General features: G+C 43.1%; 2 protein-coding genes across 2 annotated transcripts; both read left to right on the forward strand.

The window, feature by feature from the left end:
• Positions 1-11,405: 11,405 nt before the first annotated feature.
• Positions 11,406-11,993, forward strand: LOC130026563 (interferon omega-1-like). The gene has a single exon (XM_056117415.1). The coding sequence runs from the start codon at positions 11,406-11,408 to the stop codon at positions 11,991-11,993; it is 588 nt and encodes a 195-aa protein (XP_055973390.1).
• An 8,099-nt stretch (positions 11,994-20,092) lies between these two features.
• On the forward strand, positions 20,093-20,674 carry LOC130026564 (interferon omega-1-like). The gene has a single exon (XM_056117416.1). The coding sequence runs from the start codon at positions 20,093-20,095 to the stop codon at positions 20,672-20,674; it is 582 nt and encodes a 193-aa protein (XP_055973391.1).
• The last annotated feature ends 281 nt before the right edge of the window (positions 20,675-20,955 follow it).

Below are 20,955 nucleotides of genomic sequence, written 5' to 3' on the forward strand. Positions count from 1 at the left end.
CACATAGATAATTCTGTTCTGTATATTCAGTTAGGAAATGGTAACTTGGACCTGAGCCATAGCACAGTGAGTAAGATGCCTGCCTTGCTCGCGGCCAACCTGGGTTCGATCCACAGCATATATATATATATATATATATATATATATATATATATAGTCCTCCAAGCTAGGAGTAAGCCCTGAGCATTGCCGGGTGTGGTCCAAAAACAAAACAAATAAACACCAAATAAAACAAAATCACCACCACCACAACAAACCACCAACCAAAAAACTACAAAAACAAAAACAAAAAGACAAAACCAAGAAATGGCAAGTTGCACAACTATCTGGAAGAAAAGTTAACCATTAAAGAGAAATGATGTGGGACTGGAGAGATAGCACAGCAGGTAGGGCGTTTGCCTTGCACGTGACCAACCCAGGTTCGATTTCCAGCATCCCATAGGGTCCTCTGAGCACCGCCAGGCATAATTCCTGAGTACAGAGCCAGGAGTAACTCCTGTGCATCGCCGGGTGTGACCCAACCAAAAAGAAAATGAATAAATAGAAAGAAATGATGTAAGATAATCAACACATTAATAATAATAATAATAATATATTAGTAACATAGTTGTACCAGATTATATTATTACTATATTAATAAAGCCTCAGTAAAGATATTTTTAAAACTCTATATATTATAGATGTGATCTATTTGCTGATTCTGAAACCTGGCACACTTCACTCTCCCCATTTTTCTGAATGACATTCCTCTATTCCCATGCCACAACTGTTTCGTTCTACTGTAAGGTAGAAACTCCCATAAGGTAGTGCTCTCCTCATTCATAGCTCTGCCACCCACACCACAATTCACACAACTGTTCCCGTTTCCTTTTGTGGTTCCCCACTGCCAGTTTCCCTTTTATGAGCACAGAGCCACAAAACTGAAAGTGAAAATTGAGTAAAATTTTCATTATTTTCAAAAACTTCTGTACGAGAGACTCTCTGTGACCCGTCTCGCTCTCCCCCCCCCGCCTTTTCACAAACACAACACACACACACTGATGAATATCTTTATAGGTAATGGAATGTCCCAGGTACAGTGATGTAACTAGCAAAAAGAAACTCTAAACAGGACCTAGTTTGGGGCAGCAATACTACTGAAACATTAACAGAGGAAGACTGCCACCTCCTGGCTAAAAGGGACAAGACTATAGGCCCAAACTGGAAATGTCTCTTCCGAATCAGGGCAAAAAAGAAGATAGGTGGTCCTAGATCATTTCTCTTTTTGGTGCAATGAGTCTGATTGCAATGAGTCTGACTCTTTCCTGGAAAGAATTGATCCCCAATACTTGAAGAAACTTACTTTCTTATTTTTTTGTGTGTCTCAGAATGGCTACCCCAACTTCAGGTGAAATATGTCCTATTTGGGGTGGAAGCAGCCATGAGTTGAGAGGAAGGAGGGTTAGGCAATTCGGTGAGATGTCAGGGCTAGACAGCTTGATGAGAAGGGGAATAGGACCTTGAGTCACACCTCCCTTTATATATTGTAGTGTGACAAGGTGACCCAAAGTTAGCAGAAAAAGCAGGTGGCTCAGAGGAATAGCTGAGAAACAGGATGAGACACTCAGAGGATGCTGGAACACAGGGACAGCTACCCTGAGAATAACCCCTGAGAATAACCTCTGAGAATAGTATTTTTTTTTCTTTTTGGGTCACACCTGGCGATGCACAGGAGGTCCTCCTGGTTCATGCACTCAGGAATCACTCCTGGCAGTGCTCAGGGGACCCTACCCTCTGTGCTATCGCTCCAGCCCCTGAGAATAGTTTTTTTTTTTTTTTTGCTTTTTGGGTCACACCCGGCAATGCACAGGGGTTACTCCTGGCTCTGCACTCAGGAATCACCCCTGGCGGTGCTCAGGGGACCATATGGGATGCTGGGAATCGAACCCGGGTTGACCGCGTGCAAGGCAAATGCCCTACCCGCTGTGCTATCACTCCAGCCCCCCCCTGAGAATAGTTTTAACTATTACAGCTAACCTCGAACATCTGGCTTCTGCACTAAAATTATGCTTGCTTGCTTGCTTGCTTAGAAGAAAGCCGATGGGTATTGCCAAACAGGATGTGATAAGAATGAATAAAACCTCTGTATGTTCCTAGGCTTGGGCTGTTGATTGCACTGAGACCCTTGCTCTCTGGGTCAGCAGCCCCTACCAGTAAACAAGGGCAATGTATCTTGGCAGACAAGTATGTTCGAACTTTCTGGGTAATCTCCTACCCTGTAATAGTAGGCTACAAGCAGCAGAAGAGTCTGTCCTTTTGGAAATTCAAAGGAAACAGAAAATATCAACCAGATGAAGGTTGATTTCATCTTCGTGTAGAATAATTTCCAGTTTGGCAATTCCATTCCTAATATCAGATTGTGTCCCTTGACTTTATAATCGGGGTGGGGGGGGATTATTGTGACACCGAATAAAGTTTTCCACCGTGATTCAGTAGTAAGAGAGCACAGGCACAAGAAAAGAAGTGTCAGAGATTACAGTTGCTGCCAACTGACTGCCTGTAGGTTGTATATTTGGGTAGAAATGCCAGGTATTAAATGCAATCCTGAGTTGAAGAGGTAAATTTGGAAGTGTGTGAGAGTTGCTCATGTAGCAAGAGAGAACTTCAGTTTAGCCAGATGCCTTAGGTCTCTGCCTCAGGTCACAGACCGGACTCTTAGTGGCGGACTGTGGTACCAACCTAAGGACGGACAGTGGTGGGTCACGGTGCAAGAACACCAGGAAACAGCAGCACCAGGAAACAACAGACATTTCCCAGCTTGGGAGCAAGGGTGTGAATGTGGGCTTGCCTGGACCTTCTCTGCCATCAGATTCTTGAGCTGCAACTGTTCCAGGTCCCACAGATGTCTGGTGAAAAACAGTAAATCTGCACCCCGTGAGCTAGTGAAGAATCCAGGAGCTCATGTGTGCTTCTGTCCAGGCACATCTATATCCTGATTCTACTAAGAGAAGGCAGAGCCAGGTACAGGGCTCTCATTTGATTAACAACAACAACAACAACAACAAAAACCCGAAACTTGAATTCAGCACATCTCGAAGCAGGAGGAGGTAAAGGTCAGCAGTAGTGTCAGGACTTCGAAAAACAGGGATGTCTGTTGCCTCAACTAGAGCAACATCAAGACCTGAGGAGGGGGTGGTGGTGATGGCAATGGGCAGCACTGGCCAGCTGTTACTCTAGGTGATCCTTATCTGGATAGGGAGAAGGTAGCAGTGGATACTTAAAGCTTGGAGTCCCTTCCCCACTGCCCCCCCCCCCCCCCAGACACATGACCAATAACATGGGTAACAATAGGAATGCATAGGAAAAGAAAAGAATTGCTTCAATGCCAACTGAAAACTTCTGCTTCACCTCTTGGACCTAGATGGTCAACATGCTTCAGAGAAAGTTATTGTGGATCTGATGCAATCCCACAGGACCGCTTTCTCTCTCTCTCTCTCTCTCTCTCTCTCTCTCTCTCTCTCTCTCTCTCTCTCTCTTTCTTTCTTTCTTTCTTTCACTCTCTCTCTCTCTTACTTTCTTTTTTTGAAAACTTTTTATTGAATCACTGTGAGATAGACCCTTAAAACAGTTTGTGATTGGATTTGAGTCATACAGAATTCCAACACCCATCCCTCCACCAGTGTTCATTTCCCAGCACCAGTGTCCCCAGATTCCCTCCCATCACCCTCCCATTCCCCACCCCCTGCCTGCCTCTATGGCAGATGCTTTATCTCTCTCTCTCTCTCTCTCTCTCTCTCTCTCTCTCTCTTTCTCTCTCTCTCTTCTTTTGGGCATTGTGGTTTGCAATATTGATATTGAACGGTTATTAAGAAAATCACTTTACCTACTTTTAACCCTCAGATCTTGTTCAGCATGATCATTCTCAACTATTATTGTCATACTGAGGATCTCTTAGTTTTAACCTTTTTATTTTTAAATTTTTTAATTCAATCACCGTGAGATACACAATTACAAATTGTGTATTTATGCTTGGGTTTCAGTCATATAATGTTCCAACACCCATACCTCCACCAGTGTACCAGTGTACATTTCTCATCACAAATGACCCCAGTTTCCAATCCACCATCCCCCAACGCAGCCTGCTTCTATGGCATCTATGGCAAGTACTTTCCTTTTCTCTCCTTCTCTCTCTCCCTCTCCCTCTCCCTCTCCCTCTCCCTCCCTCCCCCCTCTCCTCTTTCTCTCTTTCTCTCTCTCTCCTTTTGGGCATTATGGTTTGCCATACAAATACTGAGAGGTTATCATTTTAACTTTAAAGGAGGGTAATTATGCAAAATGAGGGACTGGAGAGATAGTACAGGGGTTCAGGCACTTTACCTTGCATCTGGCCAATCCTAGTTTGAACTCTGGCACTAAACTGCATATAATCTCCCGAGCACTGTCCAGAGTGATTCCCTGAATGCAGAGCAAGGAACAAGTTTCAAGACAGTTGTGTGTGACCCTCCAACCCCCTTCCCCCTATACCAAATAAATAAAAACAAAAATGAAACAACAGAGCATTCACAAGCAGATGTTTGAATATATGGCACTGTAGCACTGTCCTCCCATTGTTCATCGATTTGCTTGAGCAGGCACCAGTAACGTCTCCATTGTGAGATTTGTTGTTACTGTTCTTGGCATATCGAATACGCCTCTGGGAACTTGCCAGGCTCTTCCATTTGAACATATATTAAAATATAATAAATGGGTGAGAGCTTCCCCAGACAGATGAATAATCAGGAGTATGCTTAGTGGAGGAGCTCAGTTTTTAGCAAAGACTTGTGAAAATTTACTTATTTAACTATGTTCTTTGAAAAGACAACCTTGATGGATTAAGTTTAATTAGTTTTGTTTTCTCTCTAGCTTTCATATATTGCTCTGAGTTAGCATATTTAAAGCCAGAGTTGGAATCCTTCCTGAGTATTTTAGGAAGACATAAAAATTAGAACACCTCCTATATAAAAAAAAATCAGTTTGAATAGCCAGACCTTAACGTGAGTAGATAAAGGGCTTTTGACAGTTTGCCATGAAGCTGCTGCTGATGAAATCTTTATTCCTTATTTTATAAAAGGAAACTTCAGTGAAGCCTGTTGCAGTGGGTTGTTGTGAGCACTTAATATGATGCATGTGAAGTCAACACTGACCTGTTGAAGCACTGACCCAGCCCCCCCACACCCAGGTTGTTAGTGTGCAGTTTGGGTCTTAAAGGAAAAAGTTCTGAAACAGTCAGGTAGATAGAGGATCCCTTGAAATGAGTCTTGGGAAATAGCCAAAGTAATACAGGATCTAAAAAAATTATTTTGGTGGCTGGAGAGACCCTAAAGGGATTAAGGAACTTGGCTTGAATGCAGTTGACACTGGTTTGGTTCCTGGCACTGTACATGAGCTCCTGAGCTCTCCTAGAGTGATCCCTTAGCACAGAAACAGGAGTAAGCCTCGATTAACAAACCGAAATGATAATAATAATTATAATAATAATGATGGTAATAGTTAACTCATTGCATAGCAACTCTTTGAAGTGGAACTCAGAATTCTTTGTCATTTCATCCTCTCCTTTCTATTGGTTTTATGCTACTACCTTTACATGGTTATTTTAACCCTGTGTCCATTTCCAACATCTATTGTCTGTTGCTATTGTGGTGGTGGAGGTGGATCCATGGGCTCATACAAGAACTGAGTTCTATCATTGAGCCTCATCTTTGGCCCCTATATGTTACTTATTTTCACTGATTCTTCTAGACAAGCCATTATCTCGATTCTCCTCGAAGTGTTAATGTTGGACCTCTGATTCCTTCTAAATATTTCAACCCTTCATATTTCTATCTCTCCAAGAAATTATAGAAATGAGTGTAACTAAATAGGGTTACTGTAATTCCAATAAGATTACAAGAACACTGTCTTATCCAAAGTTAGCATGCATTAGAATTTAGTGTTACTAAATATTATCTTAATGCCATTATACAGATTCATAGTGAAATCCTTAAGAATTATTCAATTCTCTTTCTCTAAATTCTAGGCTTCTCAAGACAGTCTTTCATTGCCTGAGTCGACTTGTTAGTGAAATAAAATGTCCAAGAATGCCTTTATCCATTCTCCTTCCCAAGACTGTTAGTCTCCTAGCAACTGGGGACCTGATTGCCAGCCTCTTGTGATCAGCCTCTTCCTCTCCCTCCTCAGGGCAATTCACATGTGAATGAAAGGAAACATCAAACACCTTGTAGTCCAAAACAGAAGAATGCACACTGACCCAGGAAGTATCATTTGAGCCTCTAATTTTGTGTGTAACTCAGTTATTGGTCTTCTTTCTTTATTTATAGCATAGCACCAAGGTGCCAATTTTTTTTTTGGACTGAATTTTGCTAATATTGAACCTGTTTTGAACTGATGGACTTTATTTTGTCTTTCAGCTGTCACATTGATGTGCCCAAGAATAAATTAAATGCCTTTTCAGTTATCTTATGACTATCCCAAACACGGTGGACGGTTCCACAATGAAATAGACCACATCATATTCAATCGGTGGTTTTGCCTAACCCATGTTGCTGTTGTCCCAAAACTCCATACGGGATTGGACCACCATCTCCTTCGTGCAGAATTCTACCTCACAGAATGAGGAGAAAAGAATGCAAAGTTTAAGAAGAGAACTTCCAGAACGACCACCAACTGGGAGCTCTTTGGCTCTGTTGTGGCAACATGGGAAGATGCCATCATTGACAACATTGATGAGGAATATCAAATGATTCATCACCCCCATGATTGTGTGAGGAATGCCAAGAGAGAGATAACCACAAAAAACCGCCTTTCTTCGAACACTCTTGAACTTATTCGCCAATGTGGTTTGGCACATGCCTCAGGCAACCGCACGCAACTGGCAAAACAATGCAGAGAAGCCATCAAGGATGACCTCAAAGACAGGAGAGCAGCGGTGCTGGTAGATGCGGCAGAAGCCGGGAAAAGCATTCATAATGCCCGCCTGTCCTTCACCAACTACAAGACCAAGATGACTGCCCTCTGACATCCTGATGGATCTATTACATCTTCCAGAAGGGCAATGGAGAAGATTATTCATGACTTCTACTCAGATCTCTTTAATAGCCACGTCCACTTGCCCACATACCACATTCCGCATGATGGATATGTCGTTCCCAATGTTCTCCCTTCCGAAATCCAACATGACATCTTACTAGTAAAGAAACAAAGAGCACTTGGCCCAGACAATATCAGACCTGAAAACCTGAAGAACTTACCCTCAGTACTCATCAATACACTGACTCGGCTCTTCACACGCTACCTGTCTGAATGCAAGGTTCCATCCCAATGGAAAACCAGCAGGACTGTACTACTATACAAGAAGGGAGACATCCACGACATTGGCAACTATCGCCCAATCTGCCTATTGTCTGTCATCTAAAAACTGTTCACTCGAGTCATCCTGAATAGGATTAGCAGAACACTAGATGAAGGACAACCATGTGAACAAGCCGGATTCCGAAAAGGATTCAGTACCATCGACCATATCCACACGATTACTAAGCTCATTGAGGTTTCTCAGGAGTTCAAGATGCCGCTCTGTCTAACATTCATTGATTTAAAGAGGCCTTTGATTCTGTTGAGACGGAAGCGGTCATAGAAGCCCTAGCCAATCAGGGTGTACAAACTCAATACATCAGGATACTTCGTGAGCTCTATTTCATATTCACTACCAGGATCTCACCATTCTACAAAGAAGTAATCATCCATGTCAAGAGAGGGGTTCGGCAGGGTGATACCATTTCACCAAAACTCTTCAGTGCCACCCTCGAGAACATCATGCGACGACTGGAATGGGAAAGAATGGGAGTGAAGATAGATGGTCGGCAACTACACCACCTCCGCTTTGCTGATGACATTGTTCTAATAACACCAAACATCAGCCAAGCGGCACAAATGCTGACAGACTAAGACCGTGTGTGTGGAAAGGTCGGACTATAGCTGAATCTTACAAAGACAATGTTTATGAGAAACAGCCTCTTTCCTGACGCTCCATTCGCTCTCAACAGAACCACCATCTCCGAATGCAACAGTTATATATACCTAGGTCGAGAAATCAACATGATGAATGACCTGGCACCTGAATTGCGCAAGAGGAAGAGAGCAGCTTGGAATGCCTTCAAGAGCGTTGAAGAAATAACTAAGAGGACAAAGAACCTCCAGCTACGAGCACATCTCTTCGATTCCACTGTTCTTCCTGCATTAACATATGCCTCAGAGACCTGGGCCCTATGAAAATAGGATGAGAACGCTATTGGGGTCTCTCAAAAAGGAATCAAAAGAGCTATGCTTGGAATATTACGATTCACTCAAATGAGAGATAGAATCCGGAGTTCTGATCTCCGTCAATGCTCAAGAATCAGGGACACTGTCTCATTTGCCAAGGCATCAAAAATCAGATGGGCTGGACACGTAATGAGGTTTACAGACAACCGCTGGACTAGAGCCATTACTGACTGGATTCCACGGGACATCAAAAGATTGCGTGGACGCCCACCTACAAGATGGTCAGACTTCTTCGTCAAGACCCTGAATGATCGGTTTGAGGCTCTGCATGTTTCTAGAATGAACAGATGCCATTGGGCTACACTAGCACGCAACAGGGATGAATGGAGACATTACTCGAGTAAATCGATGAATAACGAGGGATCAAGTGATCAAGTGATCCCAAACATGAGGCCTCTCCAGATTATCCTGGCAGTACCCTCCTGCAGTCCTTCACTTTACAATGGTACAGAGACAAGAGGACTTGAACCAACTCAAAGGTATCACTGCAACTGACCTATCATCCTAAGACACATTCCTGCCTGTTCCTCCAAATTTCTCCTATGCTCTGATCCTGGTGACACATATTTTGGGACCATATCTTGGTCATGCATTTGAATTATGGTTCCTAGTCTCAGAAAAAGAGACTAAGGTTGAGGGCTGGAGCAATAGCACAGCGGGTAGGATGTTTGCCTTGCACGCAGCCAACCCGGGTTCAATTCCCAGCATCCCATATGGTCCCCTGAGCACTGCCAGGGGTAATTCCTGAGTGCAGAGCTAGGAGTAACCCCTGTGCATCGCCGGGTGTGACCCAAAAAGCAAAACAAAACAAAACAAAACAAAACAAAAAAACCCAAACCAAACAAACAAAAAAAGAGACTAAGGGTGTTTGCCTTGCATGCGGCCAACCCGGCCAACCAGAGCTAGATTCCTTCACCCCTTTCAGAGAGCCTGGCAAGCTACCGAGAGTATCTCGCCCACACAGAAAGCCTGGCAAGCTACCTGTGACGTATTCAATATGCCAAACACAGTAACAACAAATCTCACAATGGAGACATTACTGGGCCTGCTCGAGCAAACCGATGAACAACAGGAAGACAGTGCAGTACATTATAATGTAATTGTTCCTCTTAGTTGAAAACTTGCTTACATTTTGTCAATAGAAAACTCAGTTCCACCTTCAGGATTTCAGAATTACATTTGTTTTCTTTTATTGAACCCCCTTCCCCATCCTTATCAAGTTTTGCTTTCTAGGAAAGTTGAAAAGAGAAATGAAAAATTGATGTCTTGAAAACTATAAAGGAAAAATAGTGAAATCATTCTTTTGTTTCCTTTTGTATTATTAATCTTAGAACAAAACAGAAAGTAATACAGGAACAGCAAGACAAATTCTACCCAGAAAAACATTTTATAAGAAATAAATTATTAAAACATTTTTGTCATTATTTAATTTAATATTTAACAGCAAAGATTGTTTATCCCTATAGCATGGGTCTCATTATCTTGTATCTGAGCATGAGGTAAAGATGAAGCAGACACCGAAGAGAAATGTGTAGAGAATGAACCGATGAAGGTCACTAATTTCTCCAACGTGTGTTTCTACTGAGAGATGACATAGTTGAATCTCTTGTTTCCAGCAAAAATTTTGAGCTTGGCAACTGTTTGATGATTTAATGTAATGGAACAACAAACAGTAGACTTGCAAATTAAAAGATCATTTGCTCGCTGTGGGGAAATGATTATGACTAATTTTTTTTCTCACCTACTAAGATAAAACAAATGTTCTCTGCCAGCCTCTGTTGGCTGTGGATCTTTACTTTTGATACTTGGGGATATAGTTCTGGAGAGGTGGCGTCACCATTGAGAACTGGGTTTCTTCACACAAACACCCAAGGGATATGCAATATCACAAATGAACTGTCTTGCCAATCACAATAAAAATGAACACCTCCAGTTAGGAAATTCTAAATTGCTCAGGATGTGGTGAGTCTGCACCCAGGGAGTAGGGATTTTCAGCCTGAGAGACGATGTATTCTACATCATACCTCTGAGGATTTCCTGGTGAGTGAGATGGTGCTGGGTATCTAAAATGATGCCGGTATAAAAATTCCCACATCCACATGCACATGAAAAGAATTAGAATTCTCGTTGAGGTCCTGGCATGACCTAAGCTAAACATAAGATGGAGAAAGGACAATGTCACCTTGTGATCTGTAGTAAGTGAACCACATGGACTTGAGAGGGTGAAACACCCGAGAGGCTAATTTGCTAATGATTATCAGCCTCTGCAGTGATGCAAATGAAATGCAATGAAATGTCCTGGATTTTGAAGCATGTATTTGCCATATATGGTGTGACAATTCCCTAACAAAGTGTGGAAAGTCACAGAGGAAGCCAGCCAGATTTCCTATGTAAAATAAGGAATCGAAAAACAAAATCTAAAAGGCCCGATTTCAGGGATCTGAGGTGAGGAGAGCCTCCCAAGCAGTTACTTAGGGGGCTGGGGATAATTCCTGGCAATACTTCACCAACTGCACCAATGGGTCAGCCTAGGGCTGACGCTGCACAGTGGCTGACCCCTGCAGTGCCGGAACCGGCAGACTCATAGCTCTACTTTGGGGACCCCTAGGTTGGGCACATGTAAGACTTGTGCCTGAATCCCTGTAACTACCTCCCTGGTTCCAAAATAGATTTTTAAAACACAAAATATCAATATATATATATATTGAAGAATGTCAGTGAGGATATAATGTATATGAGTATGTATGTCGACATTTCAATCCTTTGGAAGAATATATTTAGAGTTTAAATATAATGGGTAAATCCTTATTCAAAGGACACATCTAGACTTCTTAGAACAATTAAGAGCAAAAATGAAGACTTTTTGGTGGTGTTAGCATCTTAGGCTAACTGGAGAATATCTAAATGAAAACCAGAAAATGGGAAGTGAAAGTAAAAGGCGATGTTTGAAAGTGAAAATCTGGGTACCCTATTTAAGGGGTTATACTCAGAGAATGGCTTCAGAGAACGCAGACTCCAAGCTTCACCCGGACGCTCAGCTCAGCCAGACCAGCGCCTTCCTCCTGTTCCCAATGGCCCTCCTGCTGCCTCTGCTCCTGGCCCTGGTGGCACTCGGCTGGGGCCCTGCTGGCTCTCTGGGCTGTGTCCTGCCTCACAAGCACGTCCTGGTCGGCAGGAGGAACCTGGAGCTGCTGGGCCAGATGAGGAGAGTGTCCCCGTTGTCCTGTCTGCGGGACAGAAGAGACTTCGGGTTCCCCTGGGAGGCGGTGGCCGACGACCAGTTGCAGAAGGCCCCGGCCATGTCTGCGCTGCACGAGATGCTCCAGCAGCTCTTGCAGCTCTTGCTGAGAGAGGACTCGGCGGCTGCCTGGAACCCGGCCCTCCTGGAGCCGCTGCGCACGGGGCTCCACCGGCAGCTGGAAGACCTGGACTCGTGTTTGGTGCAGATGAGGGCAGATGACGGCTCTGCCCCTGGCGTTTGGAGCTCTACCCTGGCCATGAAGAGGTACTTCCGGGGCATCGCTCGCTACCTGAGAGAGAAGAAATACAGCGAGTGTGCGTGGGAGGTGGTCAGAGTGGAAGTCATGAGATCCCTGACGCTCTCGGCAGCCTTGCAAGGAAGGTGGAGCATTAAGGATGAAGACCTGGAGTCATCGTGAACTGCACCTCATTCAGGAACGTGACACCGCACTGTTGCACATGTCAATGGATATTTGAAAAGCCCTTTATATCAACTTTAATCACATAATTTATTGAAATGATTCAGCTAGTATTTCGTCCATGTTATTAGTTGAATACATGTTAAAAAATATTCAGCCTCAGGGAGGTTCCTCAGAGAGGATCACCCAGATGTTATTTATTTATGTATTTATTATTTATTTCATTATCAATCTGACCATATTTATAGTTATTTTATATATTTTGTCATCATGATGCATTAAAATTTGGATCATTATTTCACCTTTGATAGTATTATTTATCAAATTCTCAAAGAGAAGCATTCATTTAAACTATTCATTTCTTTTGTTTTTGGGTAACACCTGGTGTTGTCCAGGGCTAACTCTGGTTCTGTGCTCAAGGTGGTGCTCTGTGAACTGTACAGGGTTCCAGCGATCAAATCTGGACTGGCTGCTTGCAAAGCAGGTGCCTTAACCACTGTACCACTTCTCCACCAGAGTATTATTTTTTAAAACTTTAATACTTAAGTGTTTTGAATAAATCACCTCAGGAGAGCATTTGTCTCAATTCCTGTGGAATAGTTCTATCTCTCGTCAATATCTTTCAAAAGCTGGGGTTCCATGGGATTTAAGGCATCTGGTTTAATCGGGGAAATGGTTATTCTTATGTTGGAGATGAAACTGATTTACACTCAGTCTTTAGCTTGGGTGGTGAGATTTGTATGAAAAGGGGTGGTCTGCTAGAGGAAAGTGGGAAGGACAGAGCTCTTTACTGGCAGATCCTGAGACCTGGTATTCTTTCTCCCACCCATTCCCGGACTGATTTACTGAATTCTTTTCTCCATTTCTCTTTCTACACACTCTCCACCTTATTATCCATTAACACATTGATCTCTTGTGGTTTCTAGCTTCAAGGTTTCTATTCGATTGGCAAAATCACAAAGTGTAGTGAAAAGGGAGTCCTACATTTTTTCAAATGGTGAAAGCAGAATTTGGGGAGTGAATTTTGGTATTTTGATGACCTGACAAAATGCTGCTGCAAAAATGAAATGGATGCAGAGTCAAGAAGGAAAAGGCAGGAAATTGCACAGGGCCAGCCATTAAGACTGAAAGCAGACCTGGTTCTGCCATGTTTCATCTTATTTCACTTCTCCACAATGTCCTTCCTTACCTACGGTCCTATGACTATGGCGCCTGAAATAAACTATTTAAATAGAATATATAGATCATAAGGTATCACAAAACATGATAAAGAAGAAGAGTCATTTTCAAAATATAATCAATAGGTTGCTTCTGTAATAACCAAAAGATATACAATTAAGTGTATGTGCTAGGTCAGGCTGGAGTGATCATACAGTGGGCAGGGTGCTTGCATTCTATGAACTGCATTCAATTTCCAGTACCCCAAATGACTCCCCAAGCCTCACCAGGAGTCATCCCCAAGTCTCCAGACAGGTAAGCTCTGAGCACTGCTAGATGGCCCCAAACAAACATTACAAATATCACAAAGTGGTTTCAGGTAAAAATAATTTTTAGTGACCTCAAGAATTTATTAAATCACTATTCAATTATTTAATTATTAATCATTAATGAAATTGTTGAAGTAGTGTAATCCAACTTTGTTTTTTCAGCGTTTAGTATCGCTCTCACTTTAACGCGGGTGTAGAGGGTCCCGGGACTGTCCCAGGATGCCCCAGCGCATCCTCAGGCCCCTGGGGTCGCGCCTGCCCTCACCCCTCGGGCATCCCCGGGACCTCAAGGCGCTGCAGCTGTGCTCGCGCCCTTGGCCCAGAAAAGTCTGATTTGCCCTCCCGGCTCAGAAAAGTCAGATTCTGTGCGAACCACCAACCTTGCCCGGATCCGTAGCCTCCTTCTCTCAAAAACCCCAACAGTTGCCTAAAAACGCTTTTGCTAGCGTTTCTAGAAGAGAGCGAAGCACCATCTCAGGCGCCCTCTTCTCGAGCGATGCGGCGGGGAAGGAGCTGCCGCGGCTGCTGCGGTGGCGCTGGGCTTCTGCGCACTATTAAAGCAGCCGGCGAGCCGCGATGTCCACTCAGCGACGCCCCTGGACTGCTGACTTGAACCCGCTCCCAAACGCCCAGGAACAGCACCCGCGCGCCCTCTCGTAGCCATCTGCAGGATCCTGCTTGCTGATCCTGCCCAGAGGAAAAGCGAGCCAGGAGACGTCACCGTGTCAGCACGCCCCCTAGAGGACACTCAGGGAAGCACTGAAGCTCGCCATGGTCCCCAGATACTTGATGGCAGGAGTGATGCTCTACCTCCTCCCTGTGTGCTCTCAAGGATGGAGGCAGGTTCTGCAAAAGAGGGAAAGGAGGGAAATCGCTATGCTTCTGAGTCAGCTGCAAAACACCCCGTCTCACTCATGCCTGAATGACAGAGAAAACTTTCAATTTCCGTGGAAGAGAGGCAATAGTACCCCAATCCAAAAGGGCCAAGGCACCTGTCTCTACCAACTGATGCTCCAGCAGATCTTCATGCTCTTCAGCACTGAGCACGGCTTCGCTTCCTGGAAGCACAGCGTCCTGGAGAAGCTACTCTCTAGCCTTCATCACAGCCTGGAACATCTAGAGCCCACAGAAGAGGGCAAACCAGCTTGTCTCTCTTTGGGTATTGTTTTGAGAAAGAACTTCCGAAGAATCAAGCTGTATCTGAATCAAAAGAAACACAGTGCGTGTGCCTGGGAGATTGTCAGGGTGGAAATTCAAGCCTCCCTTTTCCTCATGGAACAATCATCGAAGAGAATTTAGCAGAACAGAAGAAGGATGTATCTGGCATTCTCAAATCAATTCAAATGCTGTTAAGACCCCAAATGAAACCAATTTATGTATCAGTGGGCAAATATTTAAGAACCAAAAGGTGGCATTATTTTATAAATACATCATCAAGTATCTGTTAAAGAGAAGAACATGATCAATTTTATTAAATAGCTTTTATAACCATAAATTGTATTTAAGTTCTTGGGGATGTGGGTGGTAGCTTTCCTAAAGTATAAAGATCATTTTTGACGAAAAGGTCCTAAAGGATACTATGCTTTTGTTGTATTTACTTAAAAAGTCACGGTCCATTCGTTAACTCTTGTGGTTAGAAGCCGAATAAGAGTATGAACACAACTTTCTCTTTATGGAAATGTATCTTTCCCTCCTCCAAGAACACCATGGTCTTGAATTTATTCTAGTGATGCTTAAGGAGATGAAGAATGGGTTAATACATGTGGTGTTGTAGGCTAGCATTGTCAGCAATAACATTGTGAACTGAACGAAGTCATCTGAAATGGTTGAGGGGGAAAAATTGAGAAAATCCATGAGCTGGAGTGAGTATACAGCAGGTAGCATTTTTGACTTGTATGTGCCCAACCCTGTTCAATACACTTGAGCCTATATGTTTCCTGAGCACTGCCAGAAGTAATTCCTGAGTACAGAGCCAGGAGGAACACATGAGCACTGCTGGTAGTGGACCCAAAACCAAACCAAGCCAAAAAATTGGTTAGTTTCTAATGGAGGATAGACTGTTCAACCTATAAGAACATTATTTTTATACTGTTTGTCACTTTTACATTTTTTGTTTGTATTTTGGGTGAGGTCACATATGGCAATGCTCAGTGGTTACATGGCTCTGCACTCAGGAATAACACCTGGCAGTGCTTGGGAGACCATGTGCAATGCTGGAGATCAAATCCAGGCTAACACACGCAACGCAAGCACCCAGTCATCCTACCTACTGTACTATATCTGCAGTCGAGTAACCATTGGATTAAAAAAAAGATGTTAAAGTACCATGAGTCACAAAGTTATTCAGAGTTGAATTTTGGACATACAAATTTCTAGCAGCTATCACCACCACGAGTGTTAACTCCTCTCCATCACTGTCTTCAGGTTCCCTCCCACTCTCCATGTGCCTGGGCACATTTTGAAGTTTGGTTGTTGGAGTTTGAGTATCATGTTTTCAGTGTTTTTTACACTGTAGTTTGGATAGATAGCTATATCATTCCTCTACACTACTGATATGCCAAAGGCTCTTGACTACAGCCCCTATTATTTCCCAGCCACCTCTTTCTTCCCCTCATATTTTCCCTGCTATATCCATCTTTTTCCTATATTTTGGGATCAAGATTATCTATGCATCTTCCCTTTAATGTATCACATTCCCTCATCCAATAATTCTATATGCTAGAGATCAGTGAATTCATACTGTGTTTGTCCTTCTTATTCTGGCTTACGTACTTTAATATAATTTCTAGTTCCATGAAGTGGCAGCGGATTGCTTGCATTTACTATTCCTTGCAAATAATAGTATATACATATATATAAGAAATACGCACAACTCTTAGTTTACTGAGAAATAGCCGTATTATTTTTCATTGGGTTGGAACCAGACAAGATCTCCACCAGCAGTGGGTGGTGATTGCTTTCAACGCATCCCTGCCAACACAGATTATTCTCACTTCTTCTGATATGTGCCATTCTCCATGGAGTGAGATTATTATTTATTTATTTATTTGTTGGGCTGGAGTGATAGCACAGCAGTAGGGTATTTGCCTTGAGTGCAGCCAGCCTGGCCAAGCTGGGTTCAATTCCTCCACCCTTCTCAGAGAGCCTGGCAATCTACCAAGAGAATTTCACCCGCACGGTAAAGCCTGGCAAGCTACTCGTGACATATTCAATATGCCAAACACAGTAACAACAAGTTTCACAATGGAAATGTTACTGGGCTCGCTCGAGCAAATCGATTAACAATGGGTCAGTGCTATATAGTGCTATTTATTTATTTATTTATTTATTTGCTTTTAGGTCATATCTGGCATGCTCAGGGGTTTACTCCTGGCTTTGCACTCAGGAATCACTGCTGGTGGTGCTTAGGGGACCATATGGGATGCTGGAAATTGAACCCAGGTCGGCCCTGTGAAAGGCAAACGCCCTACCCGCTGTGCTATCGCTCCAGCCCCTGGAGTGAGATTATATATCTTTGTTGCATTGATTTGGGTTTCCCAAATAATAAATGATGATGAACCTTCTTTTTTTCATGTGCTTGTTGGCCATCCATTGGTCTTTTGCAGAGAAGCCCCTGCTCATTTTCACCACCCAGTTTTTGATAGGGGTTTTTGGAATCTTTTTTGGTTGATCTTTGTGAGTATTTCTACTATCCCGGATATCAACCTCTTATTAGATATGTTGAGTGCCAAAGACTTATTTTTCTTATTCAGTTAACTATTTGTTTTAGCTATGTGTCTTTTGCATACTGAAACTCTTTAATTTGATTTAGTCTCACTTTTTAATTCTGTTGCTTTTGCCATTGGTATCACATCATTGAAGATATCTTTGAAGTCTAAAATGGAAGTGTCCTGCCTATAATTTCCTGAACATTTTTTAGAGATCTGGTCTCATCTCCAGGTCTCTGATATACTTTGAATAGACTTTTGTGTATGGTAAAGGTAAAAAGGTAAAGGCCCTCCCGTTGTTCGTCGATTTGCTCGAGCGGGCCCAGTAACGTCTCCATTGGAGACTTTGTTGTTACTGTGTCTGGCATATCGAATACGTCACGGGGAGCTTGCCAGGCTCTGCTGTGCGGGCGAGATACTCTCGGTAGCTTGCCGGGCTCTCCGAGAGGGGCGGAGGAATCGAACTCGGATCAGCCATGTTGGCTACGTGCAAGGCAAACGCCCTACCGCTGTGCTATCACTCTAGCCCTTTTGTGTATGAGTCAGCTTTAATTTTTATACGTGGTTTTCCAGTTTTCTCACCATCATTTGTTGAAGAGGCTGTCTTTACTCTTATTTTACATTTTCAACTACTTTGTAAAAGTTATCCAAGGTCCAAGGTCCATAGTTATGAGGACCTTGTCCTTTGGATATTTGATTCTGACCATTGGTAAATATCTATTGTTATTCTAGTAATGTACTGTTTTGATCACTATAGCTTTATAGTATAGTTTCTAGTTAGGTAAGGAGATAGCACCCACTTCTTTATTTTTCAGTATTACTTTGACTATTCAGGTCTTTCGTGGTTTCATACAAACTTAATTACAGTTTTAAGTCCTTGAAAAATGTTCTATGAATTTGGATGGGCATTGCATTAAATCTATATAGTAGTTTGGGTAGGATGATCATTTTGACAATATTTATTTTTCCAATTCATGAGGACAAAATATTTTTCTACTTCCCAAGGTCTTCTTTTATTTCTTAAGTGACTTAACTTTTTCATGGTCTATTCCTACCATCTCTTTTGCTAAGCTGAGTGTTAGGTACTTGATGTTTTGAACACTATTTTGAATGGCATAGACAAAGTTGTTCATAATTGGGTTTCAGTCATATAATGTTTCCACACCCATCCTTTCACCTGTGTACATTTGACACCACCAATGTGTCCAGTTATCCTCCCACCTGCCTCTGTGGCAGCTGCTGCTGCTTTTTTTCTTCCTTCTCCTCCTTCTCCTTTTCCTCCTCCTCCTCCTTCTTCTCCTCCTCCTTCTTCTCCTCCTCCTCCTTCTTCTACTTCTTCTTTTTCTTCTTCTTTTCTCCTTCTACTCCTCCTTCTCTCTTCTTCTTCTTCTTCTTCTTCTTCTTCTTCTTCTTCTTCTTCTTCTCCTCCTCCTCCTCCTCCTCCTTCTACTTAATCTTCTCTTCTCCTCCTTCTCTTCCTCCTCCCTCTTCTTCGTCTTCCTCATCCTCCTCTTCTTCCTCTTCTCCTCCTTCTCCTTCTCCTCCTCCTCCTCCTCCTCCTTCTACTTCTTCTCTTTCTTCTTCTTTTCTCCTTCTACTCCTCCTTCTCCTCTCTTCTTCTTCTTCTTCTTCTTCTTCTTCTTCTTCTTCTTCTTCTTCTTCTTCTTCTTCTTCTTCTTCTTCTTCTTCTTCTTCTTCTTCTTCTTCTCCTCCTCCTCCTTCTCCTTCTTCTACTTAATCTTCTCTTTCTCCTCCCTCTTCTTCTTCTTCTTCCTCATCCTCCTCTTCTTCCTCTTCTTCTCCTCCTCCTTTTCCTCTCCTTTTCCTCCTTCGTCGTCATCGTCGTTGTTGTCGTCGTCCTCCTCTTCCTTCTCCACATCCTTCTCCTCCTCCTCCTCCTCCTTCTTCTCTCTATCTCCATTTTTCTCTCTTTCCTTTTGGGCATTATGGTTTCCAATACAGATACTGAAAGGTTATCGTGTATATAACTTTACTGACTTTAAACACTCAGTAGTTCTTGTTCAGAGTGATCATTCTAACTATTATTGTCATACAGGTCCCTTCTCAATCCTAACTATTCTTCCCTTTCTCTCCTGCACACACACACACACACACACACACACACGCACACACACACACACACACACGAAAAGCTTCCAATTATTGATCACTGTGACCAATTTCTGTATATAACTTTGCAGCCAACATTTAAGTTGTGTCTACACATATGTTGAATTTTGCTTTCTTGGATAGTTTCTGTTTATCCTTACTTTATGGTCCCAGTGAGGACAACTACATGGAGCTATAGGAATGTCTCTAATAGGGAAATATCACAGAAGCTCCTTTGTTAATGTACATCACACTCTACAGTAAATCAAATGTAAATGAAAACTATCTGTTTTTAGTAGATATTTGCAAGAAAGGGCTGCTTTCCCCAAACACTTACAGAAACTCACAATTCTTCCTACACCAACTAAGGAGTATGTTGACAGTGGAAGACACAAGTCTAAAACTTTGTTCCTAAAATTCAGAAGAAAAAATATCATCAAGAAAAGAGTGAATGCACTCTTATGTCTACCAAAATATACTTTTGTCTTTCAGACAAAGTATTTTTTAATGGCTGCTAAGCATACATTTGGTTTGAGTCATACAAATTTCCTGGGAAAATTACACTTTTCTGCCCCCTCCCCCAAAGGTTGAATACATTGTTTCATGCCACATGGAGAAAACTTAAATGAAAACCAGAAAATGGGAAGTAAAAGTAGAGGGCAAAAGTAGAGGGCAAAAGTGAAAATCTGGGTACCCTATTTAAGGGTTGTACTCAGAGACCGGCTTCAGAGAATCCAGACTCCAAGGTTCACTGGAAGCTCAGCTCAGCCAGACCAGCGCCTTCCTCCTGTTCCCAATGGCCCTCCTGCTGCCTCTGCTCCTGGCCCTGGTGGCACTCGGCTGGGGCCCTGCTGGCTCTCTGGGCTGTGTCCTGCCTCACAAGCACGTCCTGGTCGGCAGGAGGAACCTGGAGCTGCTGGGCCAGATGAGGAGAGTGTCCCCGTTGTCCTGTCTGCGGGACAGAAGAGACTTCGGGTTCCCCTGGGAGGCGGTGGCCGACGACCAGTTGCAGAAGGCCCCGGCCATGTCTGCGCTGCGCGAGATGCTCCAGCAGCTCTTGCAGCTCTTGCTGAGAGAGGACTCGGCGGCTGCCTGGAACCCGGCCCTCCTGGAGCCGCTGCGCACGGGGCTCCACCGGCAGCTGGAAGACCTGGACTCGTGTCTGGTGCAGATGAGGGCAGATGACGGCTCTACCCTGGCCATGAAGAGGTACTTCCGGGGCATCGCTCGCTACCTGAGAGAGAAGAAATACAGCGAGTGTGCGTGGGAGGTGGTCAGAGTGGAAGTCATGAGATCCCTGACGCTCTCGGCAGCCTTGCAAGGAAGGTGGAGCATTAAGGATGAAGACCTGGAGTCATCGGGAATTGCACCCCAATGAGGAACATGCCAGCAGACATTGAGCATGTCTACGGACATTTGGAAAGCCTCTTACATCAATTTTAATCATATGATTTATTGAAATGATTCAGTAATACTTTATCCATGTTATTAGTGGAATACATGTTAAAAAATATTCAGCCTCAGGGAGTTTCCTCAGAGAGGATCACCCAGTTGTTATTTATGTATTTATTATTTATTTTATTATCAATCTAACCGTATTTACAGTTATTTTATGTAATATATTTTGTTACTATGATGCATTAAAATTTGAAACATTAT

This window comes from Sorex fumeus, unplaced genomic scaffold, assembly GCF_029834395.1.
Source record: "Sorex fumeus unplaced genomic scaffold, SorFum_2.1 ptg000034l, whole genome shotgun sequence".
Classification (NCBI taxonomy): domain Eukaryota; kingdom Metazoa; phylum Chordata; class Mammalia; order Eulipotyphla; family Soricidae; genus Sorex; species Sorex fumeus.